Source organism: Genypterus blacodes, unplaced genomic scaffold, assembly GCF_046128005.1.
Source record: "Genypterus blacodes isolate CSIRO-AG114 ecotype Tasmania unplaced genomic scaffold, CSIRO-AGI_Gbla_v1 ptg000028l_1, whole genome shotgun sequence".
Lineage (NCBI taxonomy): Eukaryota > Metazoa > Chordata > Actinopteri > Ophidiiformes > Ophidiidae > Genypterus > Genypterus blacodes.
This window is the reverse complement of record NW_027466841.1, coordinates 2,316,735-2,334,132: the sequence shown is the minus strand read 5'-3', so window position 1 is coordinate 2,334,132 and position 17,398 is coordinate 2,316,735. Positions and strand designations below refer to the sequence as shown.

Sequence of the window (17,398 nt, the reverse complement as noted above, 5' to 3'; positions counted from 1 at the left end):
CTGAAATCAGCAGAAGTTCATCACAAGTACGTGGCCGCGAAAGTCGCACTTCCTCCCCCTCCAGGAGGACATCTGACAGTCTGCATAGAAGCCCCAACTCTTCACCACCAAGGAGAAATTACAACTCCTCTAGCCATTCCCTACTTAAATCTGAGTCTATGGTGTCGTTGAATGGAGGCCACCATAGGCGATGTGGTTCCCCCATAAGAGAAGGGTATGATATTGAAAGCCAAGCTCTGCTGCGTCACCCAAAAGCTAGGAATGAACTGAATGATCAAGAACATGAAAACCCCACCTCATCCTCATCCAGACCAGCTTTTGATGCACCAAGTCAATCCAGGTTCCGTAAAACGGAATCAAAGATTTTCAATGGTAGCCAAGGTCATGACAGCCGTAGCCCTTCTCCTGGAAGCAAAGGCTATAATAGCCCCAGTCACTCTCAGTTTAGGAAAACAGACACTCCTCGTTCATCAAACAGCCATAATCATGAAGGTCATATCTCCTCCCCCTTGAGGAAAAGCTATGACACTTCTAGTCAGTCCCAGCTGTACAAGTCTGAAAAAAACGTCTCTGCCAGAAGTCATGACAGCCGTAGCTCTTCTCCTGGAAGCAAAGGCTATAATACTCCCAGTCACTCTCAGTTTAGGAAAACAGACACTCCTCGTTCATTAAACAGCCATAATCGTGAGGGTCATATCTCCTCCCCCTTGAGGAAAAGCTATGACACTTCTAGTCAGTCCCAGCTGTACAAGTCTGAAAAAAACGTCTCTGCCAGAAGTCATGACAGCCATAGCTCTTCTCCTGGAAGCAAAGGCTATAATACTCCCAGTCACTCTCAATTTAGGAAAACAGACACTCCTCGTTCATTAAACAGCCATAATCGTGAGGGTCATATCTCCTCCCCCTTGAGGAAAAGCTATGACACCTCTAGTCAGTCCCAGCTGTGCAAGTCTGAAAAAAACGTCTCTGCCAGAAGTCATGACAGCCATAGTACATTCACTTCAAGGAAAAGCTATGATGCTCCTAGTCAACCCTCAATGCGGAAGGCTGAAACCAGCAACTCCATAAACAGCAGGAGTCCCAACAACCTAACCACCTCTCACTCTAGAAATGGCGTCACTCACCCACCAGGCTATTCAGTTCTTAGAAATGCCACAAATGGAGAATCCAACCAATCTTTTCGGAGAAAGAATACTCATGATTCAAAATCTGACTCACCACGTTCCTGGCGCAGTTCCTCCCCCTGCAGGTCTTCATTATCTGATGCAGCTTCACCTGCTAGGCAGGCCACAAATGGAAACAGAGCAGGTTTTGCTGACAGGAATACATCTAGGGATTCCCGTGCCATTAGATCTGGCAGTAGTAGGCGAGGTCCTCAGGATTGCTCCTCTCCAGTTGACATGAGGTCCTCCCAGAGGGTACGTAGCCCTTCTCCTTCCCCTCAGATTAACATACAGAGACACACCTCTTCACAGAGCTCTTTGGAGTCCTCAGAGTCAGGGCAGATGTCAGTGAGGTCAACAGGGCAGACCAGGGAGGAGTATGCCATGATAGCAGACGTGCCGAAGGTCAGGATCATCCACCAGACGGAAGGACGGGACCAAAACGGGAGGTCTCGGAACCATCAGCCATCACAGAGGCAGGCACTCTTCAAACCAGCCAGGTCTGACTCATATTACATAACAAAAACACTGAAGTACCTTAAAGAAGAAGAGGTTGCAGAAGAAAGGGGAATGATTGGATAAAGATGGAATTATGTGTACAGCAAAGGAACTTTCATAATAAAAATGCTAAAATTACATTTAATGACTGGATAAAGGCTTTGCTCAAATACATACAATTATTTTCACTGTAATTCATACATCACAATCTGCTGCTGGTGACTTTTTCAGACACACCAGTTTATTTCATGTAATGTGCTTGAACAGATCAGATATCGATAACCTTACTGTGCCATTTCAGCCACTCCGTTGGAAAGCTGCCGGACAGAGACTGGGAAGACACAGAGAGAGAATATAATGGGTGGCAATATGGTGGCAGTGGACACCTAACTAGAGCTCATTCTCACACCTCACTGCAGGTTGGTAGGAGGCAAAGACCAGGTTGGGGCTATTTTATTAAAGGATAGAAAACAACAAATAACCTTCATTAAGTGGCCATTTTCTTAATTTCGGCTCACATTTGATGTAGCATCACTCTACCTCCTGCACTTTTTACATTCACGCACTCCCTCTGAGTCACTTAGATCTTCCTACCAGATGCTCTCGGCTGCCCCAAGGCTCACCCGTACACATGAGGTCTGCCCCATCTTTAGATATTTTCAAATCCACTTGCCGCAGACCATTTGTGCATGTGAAGCTGGCAATTCAAGTGTTTGCACAGTCAGTCATTGTTTATCTTGATAATTGCAAGATGTTCCTTTGCAGAGGTTCGGGAGCCCCACAGGTGAGGAGAGCAGTTCTTGGAAAGATAATCATCACAGATCTGAACAAATGCAGGTAGGTCATACAGCCAGCCTGTTAATACTGCATATGTGTGCTTCCTCCATTGCATTACATGTAATGAGCCACGTGTAATATCAAGTTATACATTACTTATAAATGCAGTGACCATCATAAATGTGTAGATATCATGCAAGGTTACACATTTATAGCACTTTGCTCTATTTGAATCTTATATTGTTTACAGAACATCCGGAAACTTCTTTCCACATCTACTTTCCATAAACTACAAAGTTTTTAGTTCTAAGCCTCTCTACCCTGCTGGCACAACAGACCTACTGTATATCCATGCCATAGCTCATTTATTTCTGCTTTTACAGCTCGTTCCATGTCAGTCGGCGTTTCATAAGACTGACTGAGCTTGGTCAATTCTGGTCTGCTGGGGCAGGTGTTGAAATTCCTGAACTGAAACACATTGCTAAGATTTATTTAGGAGGGGGGAGTGCCTCTTGGTTCGCAAAATGAAAGGATTATCCTCAGGAGAAATGATGAAATGTATTTATTTTTCTTTGGTAGAGTAGTGTAAACCACAGGTTAAGGTGTCAAGTGACCTTAGGTGTGTTTGTAATTATTGTACACTGGTATTTTGGACATAATCCTCCCATAATCCTCCCCTCCCATAGTCTTGTGCATGTGTATTTCCAGGTGCAGAAAACGTCTGGACACCAAATATTGGGCTAAATATCTGCTAAAATCCCATGCAACATAAAAGAAAGTGAAAGATCAAGATCCTGCTTTGCATCCAAATCGTATTGATTCTTCTTTTAACCTAAATCCACCAATCTACAACATTTGACGACAAAAATATCTCCTCCTTGGCTGAGGTTTCTACACAACATGTTACCATGGCCCCACTGAATACATTCGATGTGCCTCCTTCAGGCCCCCGGCCACCAATTTGAGAACCTGCAGCGTGTGGTTAGGTAGGTTTGTTTTCACCATCGCTTCTAGCGGACCCGCCCAGGAAGTAGCTGACAGGGCAGCGCAGCGAAGCGAAGCGAGCAAACATACGGGAAGAACCATAACATGAAGTTGCTTAAGCTACTTTCGGACTGAAGTTCGCCATTGTTTAAAGACGAATGCTACATTTAGCCGTTTTTGGAGCTCTATTCGTTGTCTTTGAAGCTTTAGTCCGGGTAGAAAATTACCTTTGGTTGATGGCGGTTCCTGCACATGGGCATGAACGGCGGGGTTTTATCGCATTTCTCCCGTGAGAAAGTTACATTTGTGCTCGTGGGCTTTTAGCTAAGCTGGGTTGGAATTTTGCTTAAGAATTCTTGAAGTATTAATTTTTGTTTCCTGTCTTTTTTTAAACTCTCCGGACTCTGGCACCATGACGGTAAGTTGTACCTTGTTAGCACTTTCGTGTGAAAGCTGTCACTTTTCTTCCTGGACTTTATCTGTCTCTTTATAAACGTATCCTCGGCAGCTAGTCCAAACATTAGCTTCGTGAAGAAAGTATTTAATGGTTATGAATGTTGGTAAAATGTTACTTGTGCTATTTTGTACGGATACCCTCGTCAGTCTTGACTTGCATCGAGGGCGTGTGTGTTACTGGGCAGACATGTTTAAACTTCCCATTAACTGCTTCAAGTATTTTAGGTATTTCTATACAAATGTTTAGTCTAATAATAGTACTTCCGTGTGCATGTGTGGTTAAATCTAAACATTTGGAGGGCACCCAGTCAGGCAATACAACTATAGAAAGATTTGTAGATAGATACACAGATAGATGCATTGCAGGTTGTGTTTCAAGCCTAGCTCTGAGCGCCACCACATTTCTCCTGCACTTACTTACACAGACTAACCTTTCACTTTGTTTTGACGCTATTTACCCAATAACTTTAGCTTGACGTCATTAATGCTGTCATTTGGTTGCCCAAGTTACTTCAGTTGCCTTAGAAGTAACCTTCCTTGATTGCTGCTTAACCCAGGGGTCAGCAACCTTTACCATCAAAACAATCTCTCTGTAGCTGCAAAACATATTAAAGCCTTATAATGAAAGTAACACAGTCTATGAAGTCTAATGTAGCCTATCAACATTACTTCTAAATGACCATTCAATAATAGCTTTTTCCACATGTGACGACTATGTAACGTGGGCTATAAATGAATATTTTGGTTCTTTAACTTTGCAGTTCCATAACAATGATACCATATTTTGTTGCCTTTAAGATATTATAGAACTACAATAGAGAAATCTGTTTATAATCTTTTGATCTTTTTGTTGGGGAATGCTATTTCCATCAAGACTGAACAATTGTGAGGTGGCTAGTACGGTATACTGGAGCTGAATTGATGTTTGTTGCCAGTTTTACAGCTCTGACTTGCAGGGAGAGGCATATATTTAATTTTCTGAACTGTCTGAGAATAGATGTTTTATTATCATATTTGAATGAACGACTCTTTCAATGATTGACCAGCTCCTGAGCTGCAAACAAAACTAGGAGCAATAGCAGAGTTTGCATTTGATCCAGTTCTTAAAAGTACATTTGCTCTGCTCTGCATTTCACAGCACTTCCGAAGTCTCACGCTCCTTGTGTCATTCCCAGAGGAAAGGCACTGGAAGGTACACCAAGGCTATGACTGATGTTAGTTGCTGGAGAAAAAAAAAGTATATAAGATACACATTTTTACAATTGGAGAATGTAAATAAATCACTTACAACAATGATTAATTAGTATCTTTAATAATAACCAGTTAATTTCCCCGTGGCTTTGACCTAAGCCAGGGTGGAGTCACGGGAGATTGGCAAAAGGGCCAAAACAGTTTGCCGACCCGCCTTAACCTGTCCATTCAGTTAATACGTTGGAACACACATGGAAGTCTCTATCACCAGAAACAAAATCCCAAACGCAACTAGCTGAAACTCGAGTAACACCAGCAATGTGAGCATTAATCAGGTTTATTTTTTTAAATAATCAATCCATATACTCGTTTTCTCAGATTCTCACCCAGCGATATGTCCAATCATGTGAATTGGAATGCACAGCCAAGGACAATATTTTCAAGTTAAGGAAAAAGTTAAATCAGCATGAAGTTGCCTGAACAGAGAAGTTCTGGAAGTTTACACTTTGAGACACCTACACACACCTAAAGCCAGGGATGGAAGATTTAAACAGAAAAGGGCCAAACATCAGAGATCAGAGAATTAGACGGTAAAAAATTTAAAATGAGAAAATGCATGGTATGTGAAGAATGTATGTTGGCCAATCTTAATCTATAGCCCCATTCACACATTCAGTGTATGCCATCATACTGTTGGGTTGGTTCCAGCATGGGGTCATGTTTGAATGGGCGCGTCACTCGTGCAAGACCAAGTTACAATGCTGGGATCATGCTGGCATGGGTCTGTTGTGAATGAGTGAAAGAATTGTCCCAGGGTCACGCCCCTCTCACCAAAGAAGCTTTTCATGTGGAGCAGGAACCAATCACTAGATTCCACCGATGACGTATATTTCAATTGGTGACGGGTCGCCTAATCTTGCCGAGAAATACAGAGGTGTTGTAGTTGTTCATGTTGTTCGTTTTTATTTCAAGAATGGCTGCAAATCAGACACTGATGCGTAAAAAGGAGAGCTCATCTCAGGCTGCACAGAGGACAAAAAAGATCGGCAACTGTATGGAACAGTACGCAATACTCTTGTATATGAGCTCCAGTGTGCTTCTTTTTGTTTTGAATGCAGCGCTCTGATTCAATTAGATCACCACAAAACATCTGTCTCAGGGCTGTCTGCTGGACTGTCCCTTGTAAAGAACTAGAAGTCTTCTGATTTCTTTCTTTGTGAAATAATGAAGGCATATGTAACACTTATTTGATACTGAAGGTAGTGAATATGTCTCTCTCTCCTCTTTGCATTGCAGCCTGACCTCCTCAACTTTAAAAAGGGGTGGATGTCAAAACTGGATCAAAGTGGAGAGGTAAAATACAGTAAAGCAACATGTCTTCTTCTAGTAAACATGTCCTCCTCTACCTCCTTCTCTGCTGCACCTTCCTCCCTTGTGTAAGGTTATCCTTGTTATTACTCTAATAGCTCAGTGGCCTAAGGCATAGCAGGTGTCTCTTGGCATGCTTGAGTGATTGAGTGTCTCAATTCACACTCCATATATACTGTCATCAACGCATCTTGAGTTTCAATTCATGCTGTGTCATGCAGCTTAACCGGTGTGATGATAATGCTTTTTAAGACATGTAACTTTTTAAGAATATTAAGTACGCAGTGTAACATTGCTCTTTATGTAGGCATTTCGCTTATATTTCTAATGCAAGGTTTTGATAGTTGCCCATGATTGATTTGAGAGCTGGTATCTTGTTAATTTATGTTTTCTTTGTTATTGTAGTGGAAGAAGCATTGGTTTGTTTTGACTGATGCTGGACTCAGATACTACAGAGACGCAGGAGCAGAGGAGGTGCAGTATTATCTCTCTATTCTGTTATTTCAAAGTAATAAACAAATAAATATATAAATGAATTATTTGTAAATTATATTACTACTTTAATTCTAAATAGATATTACTGTTATTCTGCTTTTACTGTTGAGTATCACCTTGTTTGAAGGGAATCATCTGATACCTGTGGCTGATGTTGAATAGTTTTTGTATAACCTTGTGTTTTCTTACAGAAAGATGACTTAGACGGGGAGATTGATCTAAAATCTTGTACGAAAGTCTCAGAGTTTGACGTGGAGAAGAACTATGGGTTTCAGATTCAGGTAAACGGCTCCAAAATGGGTCAAGTTCTCTTCTAGCTTGTATTTGTGAGTTATGATTTTCTTCTTTATATTCAACCTTTCTTCACCACACCCACTATCATTTTCTGCAGTTTCACCATTATCATGGCTCCCATCTCTATCAGTGTCTCCTCCACCTTTCTCTGTAACTCACAGGTTGTATTCAACCCTTTTCTTCCTTTGTTTTCACCTCTGTGTCATCCTCATTCTGCCATATCTTCCTGTTTCCATAACCTGTTTTCCCTTTATTCTCCAGACACAGGAGGCAGTAATCACACTGTCTGCCATGACAGCCGGAATCAGGCGAAATTGGATAGAGGTTTTAAAGAAGTGTGTCCGGCCCAGCACTTCTCCAGACGTCACAAAGTGAGTGTTATGCCTTTACAAAGGTTCCTTAGCCAGAACATTTGTAGTAGGGGCAATCCTGTTCATAGCTCCAGGGTTCTCTGTCATCGGACACGGACAATCTAGAGGGGTTAACTCAATTTTCACACACTGATATTGCGGATATAAATGATAGGTTTCTTCTTGTGGCATACACTACTGTATATGCAAACCAAACCACTTAGTGTTATCCCTCACCTAAATGTAATCTTTGGAGGTAATTTGAACTCTATACTGGACCCTACCGTAGACTCTGCTCATCCTCACACCTTCTCCCATTCAGCTATGGCCAAAGCTTTCTCTGCTTGTATTTTCCAAAATGGTTTGGGACCCTTGGTGCAATCCCTTAAGTCCAAAAGTTCTCTTTCTTTTCTCAGGTTCACAACTCATACTCGCAAATAGACGATTTTCTCATAGATAACTCTTTCAAATCAAGTATTCTAATATCTGACCATGCACCATCACCATTGGATATTCAACTGTTCACGCACGAATCCTCTCCTCCCCTCTGGAGGTTTAACTCATTATTGCTGGCAGATAAAACATTTTGTGACATGATCTCTAACTCTATTGAGACATTTTAGTCAAAACAATTCTATTTCTCTGAGTTATTCCTTTCTGCAACCTGCCGCTCTCTTCAATTGGAAAAATCAATGTTATGGAAATGTTTTGCCGAGATTTCTCTACTCGTTTGAATGTCTAAACAATTGTTCAACTCTTCAGACAAAATGCTCAGCGCCTTCAATTGGGTTGCGAAGCCTCCTAGGAGCCGCATATCACTCCTACAGAGATGCGAGCCCTGTGGAGGTCTCGCCTTATTCAATTTCCAATCCTATTAATGGGCAATACACACCGATAAATTGCACTGCTGGATTGATTTCCCCTGACCTTGCCTGGTTCAGACTGCAGTCTTGTCCTGTGCTCATCTCGCACTCATCCAGTCTAAGGTTATTCATAGGTTCCACTTCTCTGAAATGAACCCAGAGGTAGAGGACAAATGGGATTTTTAAATTTTTAAACCCACATTCCAGTCTAAGCCATACACTGCATTTTTATTTTGCAACAGGTCTGCTCTGGGTGCTTAAACATATTGGGAACTGTCTGTTCTTTTTCTTATGTGTCCACTCGTTTCCTCCCTTCTGTATATATAAGATGATCTCAAAATGTGTGCCTGAATGCTCATTGTAATGCCAGATGCTTACTTCAATAGAAATGTAGCCAAACAAATATGGCAGCGTTTACTCTAGGTGAAACCCAGCAGATCGAATTGACTGGCAGAACTTAAGGCAAAAGATTTCATGCATTTGGTTGTGATGGAGGACAATCTGAAGTGTTGAGTGATCGTCCTCAGATAAAGAACAACATCATTGCTGTGAATGAATTAAAAGCATGCACCTGCAGTGTTCACATTTAAGGCTTTGTGTGATTTAATTTAAGTAATTTTTTAACCTGAACAGACTTATTCCTTTCTCATATTCTCCAGACTGCCTGACAGCAACAGTGACAAGGAAAACTCCCACACGCGCTCGTTCCTATCGTCTCGTCGCTCCTCCTCACATCACAGTGACGTCCAGTCTGTAGTTCTGACCTCGCCACATCCCACTCCTGTATCTGCCTCATCCAGCACCCTATCCGCCAGTCAGAGCACGGACAGGGAATGGGCGGCGCTCCTGTGCGCGAAGACCACCGGCGTAGGATCGAACCAAAAAATATGCACAGAAGAGGAGATAGAGAAAAGATGGTCCGAGTTTGAACGCATGCCCTTGAAGGAGCGGAGGTCCTTACCACCAATGGGAAAACAGACATCCAGCCAGTCAGCCAATGGGGCGCTGCTGAGGGAGGTAGTGTGTGGCGTTGATTTTCCAATTTGCAAATTAAATGAAATGCAAATTAAACTTTCATCTATTGGGATGGAGTAAACCTTTCCTTTTTCTGCTGATGCTTGTATCCCTGGTCTTGTGACATTCGTCTTACTCAGCGGCATTTTCCATCCCAGATGTGCGGTGCAGAATGATTCACCTCAAACTCGTCTATTCATTATTACGACAAATATGCAGATGGATAATTTGGACAATGCTGCTGAGATTGACCTGTTTCTGCATGTTGCATGAATCTTGGGTTTGAACCTGTGTTTGCAGTGTGATTGTGAATGGACTTGCATGAGCGCACACTGTCCACATGTATTTCCTCACCTGGGAAACTCCCTCATATTTCACATATGCATCACTTCAGGTCCTATTCAACAAATTATTGAACAAATTGCATTCATTGCCTTGAGTCAACTCACCTGTACCTCAGTGGGCTTTACCTTTTGTCTTTGTTGTCTTGTCCTAGGTGGCATCACTGAGGCAGCAGCTAGAAAAACTGCAACATGGAGGAGGAGGAGTAGGGGGAGGAGGAGGAGGAGGAGGAGTAGGAGGAGTGATTGGTGGCTGTGGCCCTGGCCCTGAGGCCTCCTGTGGCCGCAGCCTGTTATCCCTGGAACGTACTCAGCGTCAGACACTGGAAGAGCTGCAAAAAAAGCATGATCGTCAGATCAAGGAACTGGAGATGGAGAGGGACAGGCTGCTGCGGGAGGAGACACAGGCCACTGCACAAGGTCAGGTCAGCTTAGAGGGGAGCAGAGGTCATCATGTTGTGGATACACCCTTATTAAGCACACACAGGAAAATTAAATGATGTATAGTAAATAACTTTCACGCTGCTGGCTCTGGAGAAGGCTGTGTAAATCTAATCTTGAGCGAACACAGGCTGCCAAAGGTTGATGCCAACTCACCCTGACCTTTGTTAGTGGTTGCTGTGAAAGCGAGCCTCTTGACAGACCTTGGCGCAACCTCTTACCCTGATTTTTCACCCCGTTCACCCAGGCCCTAATCATTAGCCCTAACCCCAGCCAACCTAGCCCTCCGTCCTCCCCTGATCCTCCTTAATTAGATTTGCTACCTCTTTGATCTGCTTTTGAAAATGTACCTGTTAGTTTACCCAAGCAAACAGTTTATTAGCTGTCTCAGAGAAATGTTCACACCTTATATGTAATTGAAGTGGAAGACTAATTTGACCGCTCTCATTCTAAAATAGTATTTTGTTTGTATATTTGTGTTTTAGTCATGGAGGCTTTGAAGAAGGTCCACAAAGATGAGCTGGAGAGTGAGATGGAGAAGGTCAGGAGGTTGAGCGGGATGGTTGACTCACAGACCTCGCAAACCCAACAACAGTGAGTATCCCGGGTTTTCCCTGCCATGGCTTCTATGGCTTAGACGCCACGCCTAAGCTGTTTTGCTTCACGCCCAATTTGCTGCTTTGCTGAAGATGAAACAAAATGAAAATCATACATTTCCAATGTGCGACTTCATTAACTCATACAAACACTGATCCATATTTCTGTGTGTCCTCATGGCCTTCACACAGGGCAGAGACTCAGGCCCTGCAGAGAGAGCTGGCAGGGCTATCTGAGCGTTACTCTCAGAAATGTTTGGAGCTAAACCGAGCAGAGCAGAGCAATTCTGAGAGGCAACGCGAAATCAGCTCCAAGGAGAAAGACATGGAGCATCTGAAGAAAGAGAATCAGGTGAGTTACTGGAGGACAGAGGTGTGATGGAGCAGACATATTGAAACCATTATTACATCTATCTATCTACCTGTCTAGCTGTCTGTCTGTCTGTCTGATCTCCTTGAAATATCACTGCAACCTAATAATCATTCCTAAGGGCTCTCAATAATTTTGTCCATAATCTTTTTTTATTGTATTTAAAATGTTGTGTTGAAAATCAAAAGTAATGTGTCACAATTATTAAATTTGGATGGATGCTAATTATTTTTATTAGTTTCAACTTGTTTTATGTTTTTTTTAAGTTGCTTTAAAGAGCTGACCTTTGTTTAGGTACATGTCATGGTTTAACTAACTTGTAATCCATATTTAGGCATAAACATACAGATGCCATATTTATTTTTGATACAAACAAATAAATGCAACAGGTTTTCTTTCAGCAGTTACTATGATCCTTCCTATAATGGAGATTGGTGGCTGTCTTCCACTTTGATAATCCTCCTATTGCAATTATTGGCGATTTCTTTCTCAGTAATCTATAATGTGTGATACCAAATTATTTTCTCTAAAACTTTCCTAAAATCATAGCCAAGTTATTTATGGAAAGTCTGTGATGGCTCCTACGAGCAGTCCTCTCAGACATGTAATTATACAATTATGTTTCCTGTCCTACTGCTTTTAGTAAGGCACCGTCTCTGCATCATGGGATCAGGTCTCCACACAAAGATAGTAAACGGCTGCCTGACAATATAATCACTGCACACGCTGAGAAAAAGCTTCCAGCCAGGCTTAATAAGAGCTTCACTGTCTGCAGACCCATTTGGCATCAAGAAATAAAGTGTTTCCCTCTGCAGGACTTAAAGACCCGTTTGATGGTGGAGATCAGAGGCATCATGAGCAAGGGGTCAGATGACCGCAGTGACAGGATGCCCTGTGAACTAGAGGTAGGTTGAAAGGACGTAAACAGACTTGTCAGCTGCACATCGACAGCAAAGCCATGAGCCATTCTATGGGGAATTTTACGAAGTGAACTAGCATTAGGTTGATATGTAAAACATTACATTATTCGTCTCACAGGCAACTTACGTATGTATTCATACTTTTGGATCCCGAGTTACCCCTATACAGGACCCAGCCCTCTGTTAAAGGGGTCTGATCCTTAGGTCTTAAGAGTATTAATTGTTCTTCTAAGAACTTTATAAGCTGGTGACAAGGAGATTCGCTGAGCTTCTAGCTGCCTACATATGAACACCTGGTCTGCTTCCTCCAGTAAAACACCCAACTCAGTAACCATTTAGTCAGATACAACTGCTAGACATGTCCATTAATGCCAGCTTTCATCTAAATGATCAGTGCACTTGGTTTGGCGCTTGGACTTCAGAGGCATCTTGCTCTAATGCCTTAAGTCTTCAACTGTACTACACACATGTTCAAATCTTTGTGAAAGCACAAACACACTGGGCTCTTACTGTCCCCCTCCCTCTCAGCTCACTCTTGCAATTTACTCAACTTCCTGTATGATTCCCTTGAGATATGATGTGATAACATCATATCTCAAGAGGTTTGATGTGATAACATCATAGTACAAATGTAAGTTATTCAGCTGCAATATTTCCTCTTAAATATACCCTTTTACTAACTAACAGTTCATTTACTCTCTTTAATTCTTATTTTGCTCCTTTTTAGTCAATGGTCTCCTTGACAACACCTAGATGCAGTACACAATAAACAGCGCAGTTGCTCCAGAGGTGGTTGATCAGAGTTTAGCTCAAACACTCTTCACCATTACAGATATTTGAATCCCTGTCCCCAGGGACCGTTTTACCCGACTACTGAGGCATCATAAAGCACCTGTGCACAGGGATATTGGGCTACTTTATTTACATGCACTTCTGAAGATACTGTAGATGGTTTAATTTGTAATTACATAAAGCATATATAAAGAATGATAGCAAATGAAACCCATATTGTATCTGTTTCCTTCCAGGTTCTTCTCATGGTGAAAGAAAATGAGATAGACTACTTGCACAAGGAGATAAGCTGTCTAAGGAATGAACTGCAATTTCTCAACACGGTACAACCGATAAGCTTTCACAAAATACATCTGAATACATTCTCAAATTTCCTACAATATTATTCTGATTTGAAACAATCTTTTCTTAAACCTTTCCACTACACATGCTTCTTACAGGAGAAGCGGCTGGCCTGCAAACGATATAAGGAAGTGCACGAGGAGCTGTGTGGCATAAAAGGCCGGAGTGAGAGGGAGATCCAGAATCTGAAGGAGCATTTGAGGCTGGCCATGGCCGCTCTACAGGAGGGTCAAACACTGGGCAACAGCCTGGACCACTGAGAGGCTGCCAGTAGTGATCATACTCTGACAGACAGAGGCATGGGCTGATGTTAAAACAGTAGAGCTCGCTTGAGGGAAAGTTGGTATGGATGCTGAATAAAAAACTCTGCAACACAGAGACCCAGACACCGTTTCTTGTAGAAATGCACAGAAATTTGCATTGCCGGGGTCCAGAGAAATGGTATGCAAATGTCAACATGTTAGCCAAGGATTTTGTGCCCATACCGACTCTGATACTGTCCTGATTGAACATTGCACTAATGGAGTCTGATAGAGTTAGCGGCATCTTAGACAATTTTTAATACAGAAGATAAAAAACCTTTCATCTCCAAGTGATCACTTCAGACATGAGGACACTTGACAAAAAGGTGGAAGGGACAAAGTGATGGAAAGAGAAAAGGTTTATCTATTGTTGGTATGTGCTGTATTTCTGTTTTGCAGGCGTTTCTCCACTTTGGTGACTGAAACAAAAGGGGATTACAGTAAAGCAGAACATAGGGTTGTAGTAGAGGTTATTCGGGGACCATGATTGTGCCTTAGCCTTCAATAATTCTGCCAATGAGCAGCATCAAGTAGATTTTAGCTGGTTTATATACACTGGGCCACACGACTTTAAGTTGCACTTTTTTTTAAGTTTTAATTTTAGCTTAAGTTTTGAGTGTTAGTGTGTCTGAACCCTGTTTTTTAAAGGACACTTTTTATGATCAGAATTTGTGGAAGAAAGCATGGCATGAATCTCAACAGTTCAGACTGTACCTATGCACATGGTTGTGTAACCATTGTCTCATCTGCTGCCAGAGTGAGACGGCACAATGAAGCAGAGCGATTGTCCTCTCAGCTTTCTTTGTTGTATACTGTGGAGTTAGGTTTGTGTAATGTCACATGTTGGTTGAGAAATGGATGTTAAACTCATGCTGTAGTAATTTTCACCCTGAAACATTTTTCCTTTATTTGGTCTCTTGTGAATATGAAAAATCTGAAATCTTAAAACTACTTTGGGACAAATACAGGACATGGAAATGTTTAAATTCCTTTCTTGCTCAATTTGAAGTTAATGTATTATTGTACTTTATATAAAAATGTCTTGCAACCAACTCCTGAGAAAGCAGTACTCTATAGAAATTGACCCTCACTTTCCCCTGATTGTTATTGGCATGTATGTGCCACAAACACAACAAATAAATTGCGTCAATGAGCCAGTTTGTATAGACAATGTGTATTGTGATAAAATGACAAAGAGCTACCTGCATTTTAAAAGTGTTTTCATATTTATTGTTTAACAGGCTCAGTATCACCGTTGTAAATGATCAATATTTTTGCAATCAATAAAATAAATTTAACAGAAATGCTTCTAATCCTAATCCTGACTGTGAAAAAGTATTTGAACCTTCCTGACTTCTTCTAAATTTGCATATGGCTATTAGTTTCAGATCTTCAAACAAATTCAATTCAAGACAAACACAGCTTGAGTTAACACACACTTGAAAGAGCGGGGGATGTCCACAGTTAAGTGAGTGAAGTTGATTAACACTCCATAGGCACAATCTCAAGTGTTGAAGTATACTAAAGACAAAGCCTGTTACACCACAACCAGCATAAGACATGTGGCCGCATATGCAGACTGTTTTTCTCCAATTGACCTCACTAAACTATTCAATGAGTAGTTTTTTTTCCCCTCTCAATTAGCACTTCTTTTCTAGAAACAATAGATCTTTCTCTAGTAACAGGCTATGTACCACATTCCTTTAAAGCAGCTTATAAAAATGAGTGAATAAAAATCACTTAATGCTCTTCTGTCTGACTGGACTTCAGATCAAAATAAATCTAAGTAAGATAGAAAGTGATCAAATCTCTGGATCCTATCAAATCTGTCAAGGTTAGAAACTGGCCACAAACTCAGCAATATTTGAGCATATCCACCTCCCTTTTCTTCTTTCCTGCTCAAGAACGTCATGTGACGACGTCATCAGGTATGATTCAAGTGTAAGATGAGCTGAGGGAATTAGCTTCCCTGCTTTCTTAAATCAAGCTTTAGCTTTACTCAACCACAAACCTTTCAAGACCCCTTTTATTGTAATCCATGCTCAGGCGCTTGCTTCCTTGCCTCTTCACTTGACCACAGACAAGCACAGGCAAAGGCAGAATATGTTTCTAAGGGGACAAGGGTAAAGTGTTTTCTTCATCTTCACTTGTTTCCTGTCAACTGAAGGTGTGAAAGAGCTGTTTTTGTATCGAACAGAAACTAATGTTGAGCAAGCATACAGCAGCAGAAGTCATAACACATATATGTAAATCATATACTCTCTTAACTATATCCAACTTTGAATTTATTACATTATTTATATAAAGTAAGATATATATAATATAAGTAAGTAAAATAACTTACATTGATATGCCTTTGTGAACTGCTTCCACAACCAATGGTTCATGTTACCTACAAGTAAAACTCTCTTCAAGAAAGCCTTTGACATTTTTATAAATTTGGATCAATAACCTTCAAAATGACTAAAGAAACTCCTTAAAGTGAATGTGAAAGTCTTTTTTGAGGTATTAACTACAAAGTTTCCTCAAGCCCTTAGGTGTGCAAAACAGCTCCAAAATAGTTAAGATGTGCATTTTTTTTCATATTTGCACAGAGGCTCAGGACTTGACACTGACTTATTTTCAGGGTAAGGCGGTGATCACAGTACTTTCTCCTGTGTCAGGTCTGTGTCAGGCCTGTCTGAGGCCTGTGTTAGGGGGCTGCTCTGGCAACGTCATCTTCTCAGGGCCCTGGTGTAATGACCCATTGGAGCATGTGATAGCGCGCTTGAACGCTTAGAAGGTTTCCTATTGGATTAAAAACATGTCAATCAAGTCATGCATAGTGATTGGCCACTTTTTCACATCACTGTCGGCAATGGATGGTCTCCAGGGTATATCTCTGAAATGGGAGTGTGTGTTAGAACAATTTCCGTTTCAAAATGACAGTATGATTGCATTTAAATGGCTACTGTTTGTAACGAGTTCCTGGCAGTAAATACTGAGACCGAGTTGGTGGAAAGAACCTTGGCATGCATACATTTGTGGCTTTCCACATTTTTCTGAACTGCACTGATCATTTTGCGATCAGGGGTTTAATTCTTTTTGATTACAAGGGCTGGGATTAGCTGTCCCACCAGCAGGGGGCCGTGCAGGACTAGTAGCCAAATTAGCCGAGGAGCTTGTTTATATCCAGCCCTGGTCCGGCATCTGTTTAAACACTTTCTGCTAGGTCACAGCATTTCTGGGAATTATAGGCCTATTAAGTGTGCTTCCTTGCCCAGTACTCCACATTACATTACATTACGAGCATTTGGCAGACGCTTTTATCCAAAGCGACTTACATTACATTACCACCCTTCGCAGAGAGGGGAGCAATTGAGGGTTCAGTGCCTTGCTCAGGGGCACCTCGGCAGGGGCTTGAACCGGCATCCCTCCGGTTCCTGAGCGGAAGCACTACCCACTGAGCCACTGCCTCCCCTTCGCTCCACCACCACAGCCCACTATGTGAACCTGAATAAGGATGCACCTAAAGTGTGGACTCATGTCTGTTCAGCTCTTAAAAACAACTCATATCGTCTGACAGGTTCACCTACTTTGGCCCTGCCAGCCCCACATTCCTCACATGTGATACTTACAATATTGCAGTGGGGGAGGTGAGGTCTCAAACTTACCATTGCACTGAGTATCCTGGTGCCTTCACCTCTTACCATTAGTTGGAGACTCCAAAAGTATATTTTTCACTTCATATTTTACCGATAGTCAGCAGAACTCTCCTGCATCACTCTGATCAGGAATTATGTCTGATTATGAGCATGTGCTTGTTTACTTGGACTTTGCATGCACTCAGTGGAATGGGAGG

At 41.7% G+C, this 17,398-nt stretch overlaps 1 protein-coding gene and 1 long non-coding RNA gene across 2 annotated transcripts; one reads left to right on the top strand and one right to left on the bottom strand.

The window, feature by feature from the left end:
- Nucleotides 1-3,462: 3,462 nt before the first annotated feature.
- LOC142993386 (TRIO and F-actin-binding protein-like) lies at nucleotides 3,463-14,611 on the top strand. The gene is made up of 12 exons (XM_076144069.1): nucleotides 3,463-3,840; nucleotides 6,366-6,422; nucleotides 6,843-6,911; nucleotides 7,124-7,213; nucleotides 7,488-7,597; nucleotides 9,099-9,456; nucleotides 9,950-10,214; nucleotides 10,721-10,829; nucleotides 11,024-11,183; nucleotides 12,017-12,106; nucleotides 13,150-13,236; nucleotides 13,354-14,611. The coding sequence occupies exons 1-12, from the start codon at nucleotides 3,835-3,837 to the stop codon at nucleotides 13,513-13,515; spliced, it is 1,563 nt and encodes a 520-aa protein (XP_076000184.1). The 5' UTR covers nucleotides 3,463-3,834; the 3' UTR covers nucleotides 13,516-14,611.
- On the bottom strand, nucleotides 9,198-17,359 carry LOC142993388 (uncharacterized). The gene is made up of 3 exons (XR_012961117.1): nucleotides 17,211-17,359; nucleotides 9,924-10,126; nucleotides 9,198-9,285 (listed from the first exon to the last, which is right to left on the bottom strand). It is a non-coding gene; the product is annotated as an uncharacterized LOC142993388 (long non-coding RNA).
- Between the last annotated feature and the right edge of the window lie 39 nt (nucleotides 17,360-17,398).